Here is a 14489-nt window from a genome sequence, read left to right as displayed (position 1 = left end):
CAAATTTACCATCTTCCTGCCTCAGTCTACCAGAGTGCTGGGATTATATATGTGGAGCACTACACCTGCCCTCTGGTCATTTAAACTTAGTTTAAAGTATGGCTTGTTAGTATACTAGATCAATGGTTTTCATCTGGTGTTGGTGGGCATGTTTGTGGTGGACCTTGCCATTCTAGAGAGAATTTTGGTTGTCAGAGAGAGGAGGAGGCACATGACTGACCACTACTGGGGAGAGGACAGGGGTGCTGCTGTTGAACATCAGGCAGTACAGAAGATAGCCCCCCAGAATGAAGGATTGTCTCACCTGAAATGTTGAGGATGCCAAGATTGAGAAACCCTGGATTAGCAAGTTTTACTGTTGACAGGAGATAGTCTCAGTGTGGTATTTAGGAGCACTGTTTATGGGTTCTGTCTGCTAGAAGGGAAAGTCTTAGCCCCTTAGAGCTGGTTTTGCAGTACTATATATGGTAGACCCAGTGAATAGCCCAGCTCCTTGCTTTCCCAGTCTTGTATTGAGAAACATCATGTATTTTATTGCTCATACAAAGTGCTTGTAAAATTACTTGTATTTTGGGTATTGCTCAGAATGCCTTATCAGTGTCCGATGTAGTTATTGTTGACATTTGGTAATCCTGTATGTATTAGTTAGAGACATGCTTAGCAGTGTGGAAAGACTATAGTAACTGACTTAATAGTTAGGAGCTTATGTTTCTCAGGTGATGAGAATTCTGGAGAATGGAGGTCAGGACTGCTACTGCAACTCCATGCCACCACTGATGACCTGTCCCTCAGTTTCTGCTTAGCTTTCTTGGAATGTATTTTTAACCTTGTGTTCTTCAGGATGGCTCCTGCCTATTTCGCTCTCAGCCCTGGACATTAAAACCTGTGTTCCAGGCAGATCCAAATGAGGACAAGGGCCTGCTGAGCCAGTGTGGGTTTGTTTTTATTGTTGTTGGTGGTTTTTTTGTTGTTGTTTGTTTGTTTTGCGGTACCAGGGATCGAACTCAGGACCTTGTGGCTGCAAGGCAGGCAACAGCGCCACTGAGCTAAGTCCCCAGCCCCGAGGCAAAGCTTATTTTTTTTTTTGTACTGGGGATTGAACTCAGGACCTTGTGCTTGCAAGGCAGGCGCCGGAACTATGAGCTAAATCCCCGGCGGTGGTTTGTTTTTTGAAGTGGTTCTTGCCACGTTGCCCAGGCTGGTCTTGAACATATGGGCACAAGTGATCCTCCCACCGCAGCCTCCCGAATAGCTGGGACAACAGGTGTGCGCCACTGTGTTGGCTTCTGTCCTTGTTTCAGCTGTTGGCTGCAGCCCATCGGCTGGAGTGTGTCCTGGGACTGTTCTTAGCTGTGAGCAAGGTGGGGGAAATGGGTATTAGTTGGGCTCACTCTGTGTAAGAAAATCAAGTGAGAAACATTCAGTACAGAAACATGGAGAGTGCGATAGTGTCTCTGGGAGCTGCTTTTTAAAAAGCATTGGGCTTTCTTGTCTTCATAAAGTCACCGAAATTAAGGAACGGTATGAAGAGCAAATAGTGTTTATAACAGTATTATGTTGTGTTTCTTAAGCTGAGGACTTGGAACAAGATGTGGTTGTCCTATTATGTTTTCCAGATTTTAAATCTTCCCTACACCTTCACTTGGGGCCCTCCCTCTTTTTATTTTATTTTTTGCAGTGTCATAACCATTTGTTAGAGTGTACACAAGTAAGAGGGTTTTTCTAGGCTTCCCTATACACTAGCAATGATCAGCAAAGGTTTTTAAAGCCCCATTTGCAATAGCAACAAAGCTTATAAGATTTTTTTAGAATGAACTTTTAGCATCTTTAAGAAGAAAATTATAAAGTGAATTAAAGTGTTATCAACTGTAACACAAGTGGGGAGAATAAACAGGAGCAACTTGTCTTTCCAGATGTATTGATGTATTACCAAGCTGTCCTAACTAAAATTGGACACTGTCTCAAGGATAAATCAGTGTGAAATAGAATGAAGATATAAAAACAAACTCATTCATATATAGAAACTTGGTTTATGATAGAGCAAGTGTTAACTGATGAATGCAAAAATCAGTAGTATGAAATTGATTTCCCATTTGGAAAGAATAAAATTAAACTCCTGTTGCCCACCTCAGACTAATAATTATGTTTTATAACTTAGAAGATTATTATTTTTTTCACTTCCAGAAAACTTAGGAAGTTCAGTTTGGAAACCTGGGCATTGTGTTCTATGAATGGAAACTTGAGGAGAGGGAAAGTTATAAAATACAAGTTCTCTCAACCCAGAGAGTGGAAGGAAGCAAAGGCAGACGGAGGAGGAAATAAATCTCTTCTCCAGGCTCATCTAGAAAAAACTTACTAGGGGCTGGGGATTTAGCTCAGTGGTTTCACCACCTGCTGGGCAAGTGCAAGGACCCGAGTTCGATCCCTGGCACCAAAAAAAAAAAAAAAAAAGGAAAAAGAAGAAACTTACTGAAAACTAGTAATTGAGTTTTAGAGCTTGAAATTAGGTGGAAGTATAACATATTATAGGCAGAGAATATCTTGACTCATTGAAGAGCTTTTGCACTAGGTACAAAGGGTAAAGACAGGAATTAGAAAGTTACTGATCCTGGGGGATCTGTGTGTTTCAGACAGGAGTGTAAAGAGCCCACAGTAAGAGCTTCATGAAGAAATGGATTCTTTATGTTTAACATATAAAACTCTAATAACCGTTTAAAATGCTTTTTCTTCTATGTGATAGCATGAGCAAAAGCCCAGTGTAACATTTACTGATAAAGCACACTTTTGTTTTTTGGGGACTGGTATGTTTCTGTTTTTACCTGAAGAATTCTTGAAATAATACTCCATTTGGGTGGATGCATCTTGAGACCATACCCTTAAGTGAAATGAATCACATACACATTTAAATACCACATTGTTAGGGGCGGGGGATTTAGCTCAATGGTTTCGCCACCTGCTGTGCAAGCGCAAGGACCAGAGTTTGATCCCCGGTACCAAAATAAATAAATGAATACATACATACATACATACCACATTGTTTCTCTTGTGTGAGAAACTGAAAGTGGAAATAAGGACCAAAATGTATAAAAGAGATTGGGAAATGGGGGGAAGTGTGCAAGTGAGAAGGGGAACAAGGGACGGGGAGGAGGGAAGGAAAGAGGGTTCAAGAAAAAGAAGGATGAAATGGAAACAGCTTTTGTAAATAAGGAGGGGAAGACGGGTTGAAGGGAGGGAGGGGAGCGGGAAAAAAGCAAGATCTATCACGTACAGGTACAGATTCCCTATGATGAATGTTATATTGTATATCTAAAATGTGGCAATAAAATAAATCATCTGACAGCTAAAAGAAACTCCATTTGGGAGATAAAAGCTGACTGTACTGGACACACGAGGTGGCTGGATGCTTCATGTGGATAAACCTTCTAGGGTTCCTCTATGTGGGACACAGAGAAAACCTCCACCATCTTTGAACAAACCTCAGGCTTACCTGGTATTTTACTAATCGTTGTGGCTTAGAAATAAATTTTGCGGCTCTTTTTGCTCTCAAAGTAACAATTTTGTGGCATGAAAATGAAGAAATAGCTAAGAATGTAAAGGTAGGAGCTCTAGTATTTGGGTAGTGTGATGTGGCTTATGCCTCCTTGCACTAATTCTGTTTCCCCCTTGCTTACAGGAGTTGAACAGAGGCTGGAACTGACAGTAGAGAAACCGCACAGACTTCCTTTGTCTGAAGGACCTTGGTTCAGTCCTGACACTGTCACTTGCCAGCTTTTTGATTTTTGGCAGATTGTCTAACTTCTCATGTTGAAACGGAGTAGTAGTGTTTCTGTTTGTGTTATTAGGACTAAATCAGAAATGACATAGACCGTGTCCTTTGCACGCCACTTGGCATGTCAAAAGTGCTTAATAAATGTTTTCTGTACTGGCTTGGAAGATGTGTTTTGCTAAATAAAACTTGAGAGATATTAAAATATATTTTTGTCATTTTAAGGAAATTCGGAATGAGTCCCATGACTATCCTCATAGAGTGGCCAAGTTTCCAGAAAACAGAAATCGAAACAGATACAGAGATGTGAGCCCATGTAAGTACTTGTGGTTCATGTTCTCTCTCACGCGTGTGCGCGTGTGCGTGTGTGTATGTGTGTGTGTTGGTTTGTTTAGGAGGCAGGGTCCAGGGAGCAGGAGAGAGGGTGTGGGCTCAGGGTGGGGTAAGTGCGGTGATTAGGTGGTTATGGTGATTAGGTGGTTATTTTCGCATTACATAATACACATTCTTAAAGATTTCAAGGTAAGGAAAAAAAAAAAAAGATTTCAAGGTAGGGGCCTGCGATGGAGCTCAGCAGCACTGTGCCTGCTCGCAAGCACAAGGTCCTGTGGGTACCAAAACAGAAACAAAAACAAAAAAAAAATTTCAAGGCATAATATAGTACAAGGAAAAATAGTTACCTACAATTATTTCAGCTTTCAAACACAGCTCCCATTATTTTGGTGTATTTCCCACTAATGTTTTTCTTTTTACATGCATAATTTTTCTGCCTTTAAAGTAATTGTAGTCATTGTTATATGTGTGTATATGATACAGTCATATATACTATTTAGAACTCTTTGGTTCCCGACCCCTCTTTCCCCAGTTACAAAAGAAGTGTGTACTCATTGCAGAAAACTTGTGAAATGTAGAAAGGAATATGGTTTGTGTCTAGATGTCCCTTCGGAGCCTCATGTGGTCATAGGCTTTTGCAGAGATGGCTGGATCTAGAGTGTGTGATGCTGGAATTGATTCATGATGCAGTCCTAGGTTCCAGGGCACTAGGATTAAGGGTGTGAGTGCTACCTGCCCTAAGTAGTCTGAACAAGATAAAAAGGGCGGAAAGGCGCTGTTAAGTCTCTTGTTGCTTTTATCATCTGCCACCATGAATTGTTGTCCCTCTGCCACCCTGCCTGGGAGCCAGCTGATTACGGACTGAAAGCTCTATGAACTGTGAGCCAAATAAACCTTTCCCTCTTTAACTTTGGCTGTCGGGTATTTGTCTCAGCATGGAGAGAAAAGTAACACAGAAAGTAAAAAAAAAATTATTTAAAAACAATGCCTTTTGAGTATATCTCTTTTCTGAATAAACACATGTATTCTCTTCCATTGGAAATTAAAATCTTTTTGTTGAAATTTTTACATGTTTATAATACAGAATAATAGTGTTTGTTTTGGAGAATTGGTGCATGCATATAACATAGCTTCAGCATTTGCAGTCTCTGCCTCTTTTCCTCCTGTCCTTTACTCCCCTTCCTGCCTGAGTGGCTTCCTTCTACTTTTTCCTTTTTTTTGGTACTGGGGATTGAACTCAGGACCTTGCGCTTGCGAGGCAGGCACGGCGCCACTGAGCCAAATCCCCGGGCCCCTTCTGCTTTTTGTTACTTACTTATTTTGGTTTTTATAAAAAGAGAAAACATGCAATATTTAACTTCGTGAGTCTGGCTTATTTCACTTAGCTTTATGGTCTCAGTTTCCATCCATTTTCCTGCAAAAGATCTGATTTCATTTTTCTTTTTGAATAATAGTATTTTTCTTTGTAAATAATACTTTGTCATGTATATATGGACCACATTTTCCTGTCCATTTATCTGTCGATGGCTGTGTTTCCAAAGCTTAGCCGTTGTGATGAGTTGCTACAAAGATGGGTATGCACATTATCACTACAGAGTGCTGGTTTTAATTCTTTTAGGAATATATCCAGGAGAGTTACAGCGTGGTCAAGTGGAATTTTTGTTTTTGGTATTTTGAGGACTCTCCAAACTGATTTTCATAGTGGTGGTACTAGTTTACATTCCACCAACAGTGTAGGAGGGAGTGCATCATCCTCCACCCGCAACCTTGCCACCATTGCTTTTGGTGTTTTGTTTTGTTTTGTTGGAGACAGGGTCTCACTATGTAGCCCAGGCTGACCTCGAACTTAGTGATCCTCCTGTCACAGCCTCCTGAGTGCTGGGATCACAGGCGTGCAGCACCATGCACAGCTCACCCTTGGTTTTTATATTCTTTTTTTTTTTTTTTTTGGTTTTTATATTCTTGATGATAGCCATTCTGAGTAGGCTAAGATGGAACTGCAGAGTTGTTTTGATCTGCATTTCTGCCATGGCTAAAGATGATGAACAGTGTTTTGTGTATTTATTGGCCATGTGTACTCCTTTTGAGAAGTGTCTGTGCAGTGGATTTGCCCATTTCTTGATTGGTCATTTATTTGGGGTGGTTGGTTTTTGTGAGTTCTTTACATATTCTAGATATTAGTTCTCTACCTGAAGAATAGCTGGCAAAAATTTTCTCCCATTCTGTAGGTTGTCTGTTCACTCTGTTGACTGTTTTCTTTGCTGTGCAAAAGCTTTTTAATTTAGTTGTGATCCCATTTGTTGATTCTTGATATTATTTCCCGTGCTGTTGAAGCCTTATTCTGAAATTCCTTGCCTTTGCCTATGGCTTTAAGTTTCCCTTGTGTTATCTTCATGCAGTTTCTGTTTTTATGTCTAGGTCTTTGATCCACTTTTATTTGATTTTAGTACATATGGGTGACAGACAGGAACCTACTCTCAGTCTTGTGCAAGTGGATTTCCCACTTGGAAGCTCAGGGCGTAGGTTTCTCCAGCCTTGGGCTGCAGGTGTGTGTGGGGCTGCTCCAGGGCCAGCCTTGCTGGGTCCACGCTTGCCCTCTCAGATTACTACGCTGCCTCAGGCTGGTCCACCCCACCCCACCCCCACCCCAGCAGGAGAAAAGTGATAAAAACCAGGAAAGAACTCTTCAGCCCCTGGAAACTTGTGCCCCTCCGTGGAGTCCAGGCCAAGGCCCCTTTCCTGCTGTCCTAGCAGACCCTTTGCCCCTTGTCCTTCTCGGCCCCTTCCCCTCCTTGCCATCACCACTCTGCCCCATGCCTCCACCCTTCTCTCCAGTCGCTTCCCCCGCTCGCCCTCCCTGCATCCCCTCCACGTGGGTGCATGCATGTGGGACACACCCTGCTGCTGCCCTCCTGCCTGGCTGCTGGGGCCCCCTTGAGCTCCCAGGAACTCTGATGACCTGTTGGTTTTCTAGCTCTCACATGCACTGAGGACTTTCCATCAGTTTCCCCTCCTTCCCTCTGTGACCTGTGACATTGTCCCCAGGCCTCTCTTCCCTAACGCCCTAGTTTTTCATCTGTGGCTGCTTACCTGTTTTTAGGACTTTTCTTCAGTTCCCCTTTACTTCTTTGGGGCTCTTCCTGCCTCCCTCCATTGTTCATGACCATATCTTCCAGAGGTTCCATTGTCATCTCCCCTCAGTTGGGGCGTCCCTAGCTACTGACACATTCGTGCATGCCTCGTGTCTGTTGCTCTCCTACATCCTGCGTCCACCTTGGACTCTGGACACTGAGTCTGTGCCATGCCAGCACCACCTGTTGGTGCCCCTAACCCTGCCTCATCTCCCTTATTCCCTGCTTCATAAATGGTACTGCCCTTCACACATGTGCTGAGACAGACGCAGATTCCTCTTGTTCTCGTTAGTGCCTAAGTAATTAGAATTTCCATTTCCGTAATGTACTTTAGGACTTTTTCTCTGTGCGCGCTGGCTTGGTTCACCCCTTCTGCTCACTTCCTGGGTTATCACAGTGGCCTCCCAAAGCTGCTTATCTTGGTCCTGTTCCCTCTTCAGTCTATTCTATAGTACCTAGGGCAACCTCTGTGTAATGCAAGTCTATTTGCTGCTCTGCTCCCCACTGAGTACTATACAACTTCTAGGAAAAAGTTAAGTTTTCTTTTGGTTTTTTGAGACAGGCTTCTACCATGTGGTCCAGGCTGGCCTTGAACTCACTATGTAGCCCAGGCTTACCTTGAATTTACAGCAATTCTCCTGCCTCAGCCTCTCAAGTGCTGGGATTACCAGAATGCTCCACCACCCTGGCTAACATTAAAGTTCTTTAGCATTGTCATTCTAGGCCTTTTGGGGATTGATCCTTTATGCAGTCCTATAGCCTACAAATTACCTGTTTCAGTAAAATTGAATTATTTCTCATTCTTCCATTGTGACTGGTTTTTAATACCCCAGTGTCTTTGAATATGTCATTCCCATTTCAGAAATTCTTCCCTCCTCTCTCTGACTCCTTCCACTGAAGTCCTCTTCCTGCAATATCAGCTCAGTAACTCTGCCATGGTGGTCACATCATCCAGCAGAGGAAATTGTGAAGGAGGTGGTGTTTCCAGTGGTAGTAGGGACTTGATATTGTTGGTTTAGAAAACATTTGTTGGATACCGTGCCCTGATGCTGTGCTGGGTATGGAGAACATGATGGTGACTTTGTGCACCTCCTTCTAATAGTTCACTGTGTAGGTGGGCATGTGTCACAGAAAGCTTGTGGCATGGCAGCATGTGGACCTGAGCAGGTTTCTGTCAGGAGCCAGGGCTGCCTTTAACACAATGGGTGGGAGCTGGCTCAGTAGCTGAAGAGTAGAGAAGGAATTCTGGGGGGAAATTTCAGGACTCCAGGTCTTTCTCTTCTAGATTTGGTTTCAGTAGGCTTGGAAGTCTGTATTTTTAAGCCATCTGTGGATCTGATTTTCATAGGCACCATTGCTAAGACTGACCTACAGAAACTGCATTTGGAGTCTAAATACGAAAACAATTAAGGAAAGGGGAATTTTGAAATAGGGTTTGAAACCTGCATTCTTTCTTTAACTATGATTCCCAGATGCCACAGATGTCTGTTAACTAGTGAGACAGAGAGTAGATGGCCAAGAACTGGTTGGCTGAGGAGAGAGAACTAGTTCCTAACAGTTACTTTGGAACTGTCTTCATACTGTTAGAGACTGCTGCCAGATTTGGAAGTCTTTCCTTTTTTTTCTTTCTTTCTTTTTTTGGTACTGGGGATCGAACTCAGGATGTTGGGCTTGCAAGGCAGGCGAAGCACCACTAAGCAAAATCCTCAGCCCTGGAAGTCTTTTCTCACTGTTTTCTTACAGGTAGAAATCCTACTTTCTGTTTGGTATGAGAAAAAGTCCAAGGGGCTGGGGATTTAGCTCAGTGGTTCTGCCGCCTGCCTCACAAGCGCAAGCTTCCAAGTTCCATCCCCAGTACCAAAAACCAAAAACCAAAAAAACAAAGAAAGTGCAGGGCTTGTTCAGTGAACTGTCATCTGTTCTCTGGTGATGAATGTGTGTGTGTGCGCGCACATGGGTGTGTATACGGGGTGTGTGTGGTGAAAAACACTACAGACTTAGCCTCTTAGCAATTTTAGGTGTACATTACAATGCTGTTAAGTGCACACATCTTGTCATACAGAAGATTTCTACAACTTCTTGGTCTTGCATAAACTGAAACTATATCTGTTGAACAGCTGGTCCCCATTTTCTTCTTCAGGCCCTGGCAACCACCGTTATACTTTCTGTTTCTGTGAGCTTGATTATTTTAGGTACCAAATAGAAGTGTGATCATGCACTATTTGTCTTTTTGCGGTTGGCTTATTTCAGTTGGCATCATGTCCCCAAGGTTCTTCCATGTGGAACAAACCCTAAAAGAGATTGACACACACACCTATGATTTTAGATTGGCAGATCATATAATCCATAGGTCATTTCTGTTATAAAACAAGACTCTCAGGAAACACTTGTCTAATGAGTTTCTGGAAGAATTACAGGTTTCTTGACGACACTCCCTTCCTGTCCCACATGATCTCAGAAAATGGGCTGCCTTCATAGCTACTTTAAATAGATGTCTCTATGAGGACAGAGATGTGTGTGCAACTAATAAAGTAGCTCAAGATACATTAAGTGAAAATGAATAGAATTAACGAGTATATGCTCATGAACTTCTTGAGAGCCATTTGGAGGTTCTAGCAGGGGAGCGCAGCCATGACACCCGTGACCGAGGAAACGGTCCTCCTCTATGGGGTGGTCGTCCTCTTCCACCGAGTGCGCAGCTTCGGGAGGGACCCGCGAGGAGCGGTGAGGGAGGAAGGGGACACCTGCCCAGTCAGCCTGCTCCGCCCAATCAACCCAGGTCGGCGGTGGGGTGACAGATGTCGCAGCCAGATCCCCTCACATCCTCGTGAATGAAACAGAAAATTTGGACGTTATTAAGTTTGATATAGTAAGAAAAATATATAAAACCGTATAGTCAACAACTAGAGAATCCACATTCTTCTAGGATTTACTTAAACTCAGTTCCATTATGGTAAATCAGAGTAAGTACAGAATTAATTTAAATTTCTATCTTCATATGGTATGCCAATTAATAAATGTTGAAATGGACAGTAAACTACGTGGATGAAATTTTGGCAAAGAACAAGATTTTTCGCGTAGTCTTAAAATATCCCTCTACAAAATACTGAACTACAAGGCAGTGGGTGGGGGGTGGTAACTGTACAGAAGAATTGAAGGAGAGGATTCAGGACCGCTGTTCTTAGAAAGGGCAGAACTCAGGCCCTGAGCACCTGGCCCTGGGTCAAGCGGCTGCCCTGCCCAGGCCCCGCGGTGAGGTGTGTGGCCCTCTCCGCAGGTCATGGAGCCAGAGCCTTTTCTGAACGTGCTCCCCTGAACCTCTTCTCCAGAGCCTTCCCTCGCCTCTGCACACATGGCCAGGGTAGACAGAATCACTTGAAGTCAGTCCTCCAAATGGTGAATTGTTCTCATTGATTCTCTTCACCCTCAAGGTGCCCAGATGAGAAAGCAGGCCGGGAGCACTGGTGGCTTGGCTGTTGTCACAGGGTTGTGTGTCTGAGCAACTTCGATACCAGTGGTCTTCCCAAGTAGTAGAGCGGGCTTTGCTGTGCTGCATGGTGACAAGCAATTCTGGTTCCCAGGGCCGCTGCTGATTCAGACCTTGTCACCTCTGATAAGGAGAGGAGAGGAAGGAAGACTGACTGTGTATCCCTGCACAACATCATCTTCCTCTTTGTTCCTGGTCCTGGGAGTCATTTTCCTAGGAATCAGATGTGCTCAGACCAGTCCTTTAAAGACCCTTGTCAGGGTGCTGCATGGTCTGTGCCGTAGCGCAGCCCGCAGGCCCCTCTGAGCCTGTGTTCCACGTGTTTTGGGCCCGCTCCTCGGCCTTGCCGCCACCCCTTAGGGTGTGCTATTCCCTGTTGTCCCTGTCCCCCTTTCCTTCCCACCTTGCGTCGCAGAGCTGCCTCAGGCCTCTGCTGGCCAGGCTTCTCTGACAGTGCTTAGTGGAGTAAAGTGCAGTACTCACCATGTTACTACTGAGTGGAAGCTTTTTTTCTTTTAAAGCTCTTTAGTTTATACAACTGTCTGTATGTCCTGGTTGCTTGTTTGTAACTGTACATCAGAGCCAAAAGTGTTAGTGTGAAGAGCAGACCAGGCCCTTGCAGAGGGGCCATCTGAGGGTTCTGGGGAGCGGGTGAGTCAGGGCTGGGTCTTCATGACGCCTAGTTTATGTGAGGGATGAGGCAGTGCTGCGTGGGGAACATGCAGCCTCTCATGCCTCCAACTGAGGGCCCAGACCCTCTTCCCGCCTGGTGACCAGCTGCCTGCGTGTCAGTGAATGTCACAGTGCTGTCCACTGTGTTTGGGGTGAGGACCAAGCGGTGGCCCCGAGATGTGTGGCCAGCGTCTGGCACCATAGAGACAGCGTCTTGCTGTGCAGAGACCGCTGCCCACAGGGCCCTCCCTTGAGGCGGTCATGCTCTGTGCCAAGGGCTGTGTCTCTGCGTTAATGGGTGACTTGGATTTTAGCTCTGACTTTGCGTTTGGCTCATCGAAAAAAAAGCCGCAGTACTTGTTCCTCAGCTGTGTACTTTTGGAGTTGAGTAGGGTTGGCATTTCTATAAAATGCGTTGGGTTCTTGGCAGGGGCGTGCCGCCTAGGGGTGTGCATCACTGTCTGGGAACTTACTGTTTGTCCGTGGTGTGAACAAAAACCTGAGGGGAGAGGCCGCTTGCTGTTAATGCTGTCCTCAGAGAATCAGTCTTCTCCGTGCCTGGTCTAACAGTTCAGTGTCCCTGACCTCTGTTGTGATTAGTGTGAACCCTCCCTCCTTCCTGTTTGACCTGAAAAATTTTCCAAAAGGAGTTCCCTTTACAATAATGATAAATTAGACAAAGCCTATGGTTAATTTTTTTAAAGCTTATTGTGACAGCGTTGAAAGAGGAAGCTGCTCTGTGTCAGCGTAGGCCACAGCTAGAGCAAGTCATTTCTTAAGAGATGAAACCATTTCTCAGAAAACAGTGCTTGCCAGTGGGAGGTGAAAGGACTCTTCATCAGAAGTTGGCTTAATCTTTATTCAGCTTGCAAACCACAGCTCTGCTGGGTGTGGAATTCCTTCATTCACCGGTGACAAGGACTAGGGCAGATAATGCCCTATAGTGAAGAGTAGTTCCGGGCAGCCCTGCCATGGGTGTTACTGGATGTTGAGAAGTCAGATTTCCTGTGGGAATGTGGTGTGCTTGCCTTTTGTGGTATTTCATGTGATACAGTTGGTACAGGCTTCATTGTTCTACTTCATTGGATCCTTTCAAAGATAGGGAAGGGAGAGAGAACCATAGACCTGCACAGTGATACGGCCCTGCAGGCCTTGGGCGTGGTTATGTGGATCATCTCATTCCAGAGGCTCCTGGGGAGGAGGAGAAAGCACCTAACTGTCTGCCTTCCTAACTCCGAGGCCCTGGTGGTTCCATATGAACAGCTGACGGCGGTGGGGGGGGGGGCGGGGGCGGGCGCTGGGCTCCAGGTAGCCCAGCCTGGGACTTCTCGTGGCCCTCCACACTGAAACCAGATGCTGCATGACCCTTGGTTGGGGAAGAGGCGGCATCCTTCTCTATTTTTGCTGAAGAACATAAATTTATAAAGCTATAGTTTCTTTTAAAAAGGCTTTGACAGTTCCACTTCCTGAAATGTGTATATTTACAATATTTTTAGATATTTGAAGGTGGTATGTTTTAGTTAACACCAGCAATGCCTATTTTTTTTTTCTTTAGAGAGTCTTTTCTGGATCAAGAAGTTATATATATATTAACTTTTTTATTAGTCTTTTTAATAGAACCAAAATTAGTAGCGATGTCAGTGTTATTTGAAAGGGTATTGTGTTTTTGTTTTTTTGGACAGGACCCTGTTACGTAGTTCAGACTGGCCTTGAACTCACTGTATAGCACAAGCTAGCCTCCGATTCTCAATCGTCCTGCCTCAGCCTCCCGAGTGCTCAGATTACAGCAGTGAGCCACGATCGATACCTTATGATCCGTCCTGAGGAAAAAATACAGGTTCAGCCCCAGCCAGTTCTAAATGATTATAGAGTTTTCCCAAGGATTACCTTCCTTTTTCAATGTCATCTGCCAACAGAATTAAACTTTTTTCCTTTCCCCAGAGAACTGAGTGTCTCTTTGCTTCTGCTGAGCTGGTGAATGAGTGTTAGACAGGAAGAAAGCCTTTGTCTAGGCCAGGCCTCACAGGATCCCCAGCGGCTTTGGGGGAGCCGTGCCCCCCCCCCCATTGTGTAGTTGCTAAATTGATGAGATTTAGGGTTACACGTGGTATTGGTGTTGAAGACTGAGGGTTCCAGTTCCAGGCCCAAGGACGGGGTGTCAGATATCTGACAGACCCTGGAGGTCTCTGCTGGCTCCTCCCCTCCCTGGGTGGAAGAGGAGGGGTCCCCAGAACCTTCTGCCTGCACGTGGCTGGAGGGCTGTTTTCAGTTGTGCAATGGAGTGTGCAGCTTTTGGTTTGTCTTCTTTCTGTGATTGCAACACCAACGTGAGGAAGTATGTTTCTTTGGTGTGATGGGTTAGTGGAACTTGAATTTTAGGGCTTGTGAAGCTTTTTTTAAGTGCATTATGCTGTTGGTATGCTGCCTGAAGATATATTCTCTATTTTGTTGATTAGGTATCTGATCCTGTTACCATCTTGTATAATGTAACAGTTAAGGGGTGATTAAACTGTTTTTAAAAAGTGCTTGCTGACATCATCTTTCCGAGAACACTAGTGTATGTGATTTACTATAACAAGATCTTTAGTTTTTCCTGTTGGCAAATGACATGTAATATTTACAGAGATCTTGGTTTCAGTCCAGCAGAAACATCTCCGATAAATTGAGGTGTGACACTAAAGCTCTTTAACTTTTTCTTTCATGTGGCCATAGTATAGACAGTTTTTTTGGTTTAAAGGTGGGGAGAGATTAGATGGTTTATAATCGAATATGGTCTCCAGAATTAAGCGCCAGCACTGTGTTTCTCAGTGTGTGACTGCTCTGTACTTCGGAAGTCAGTGTTTAGGGTTCTGAGTTAATGCTCATCCTGGTGTTGTATGCTTTTTCTTCTGTCATGCCTCTCTTTCTCATCTACATGATATGAGGTCAAGTTTTGTGTTTTAGATATTTGAATTAGCATAAATGCCAAACCTGAGATTTTTGCTTTAAAAGTATATCTAGGGCTGGGGATTTAGCTCAGTGGCATCACGCCTGCCTCGAAAATGTCATGCATCTGATCCCCAGTACCATACACACAAAGAAGGTGTATCTAAACTGCCAA

General features: G+C 44.3%; 1 protein-coding gene across 7 annotated transcripts in view; it reads left to right on the top strand.

Annotated features, from left to right (window-relative positions):
• Ptpn2 (protein tyrosine phosphatase non-receptor type 2) overlaps positions 1–14489 on the top strand; it is a 68139-nt gene that overhangs the window by 18102 nt on the left and 35548 nt on the right. For all 7 annotated transcript variants that reach the window (XM_087195159.1, XM_004853277.3, XM_021265286.2 and 4 more), the window contains exon 2: positions 3992–4082. In XM_087195159.1, the coding sequence (XP_087051285.1) occupies positions 3992–4082 (91 nt within the window). The remainder of the gene's footprint in view (positions 1–3991; positions 4083–14489) is intronic.

This window comes from Heterocephalus glaber, unplaced genomic scaffold (assembly GCF_053883595.1).
Source record: "Heterocephalus glaber isolate CG9 unplaced genomic scaffold, H.glaber_assembly_v1.0 deba00000331, whole genome shotgun sequence".
Classification (NCBI taxonomy): domain Eukaryota; kingdom Metazoa; phylum Chordata; class Mammalia; order Rodentia; family Bathyergidae; genus Heterocephalus; species Heterocephalus glaber.
Note: the sequence above shows the minus strand (reverse complement) of the source record. Positions and strands in the feature narration are given on the sequence as shown.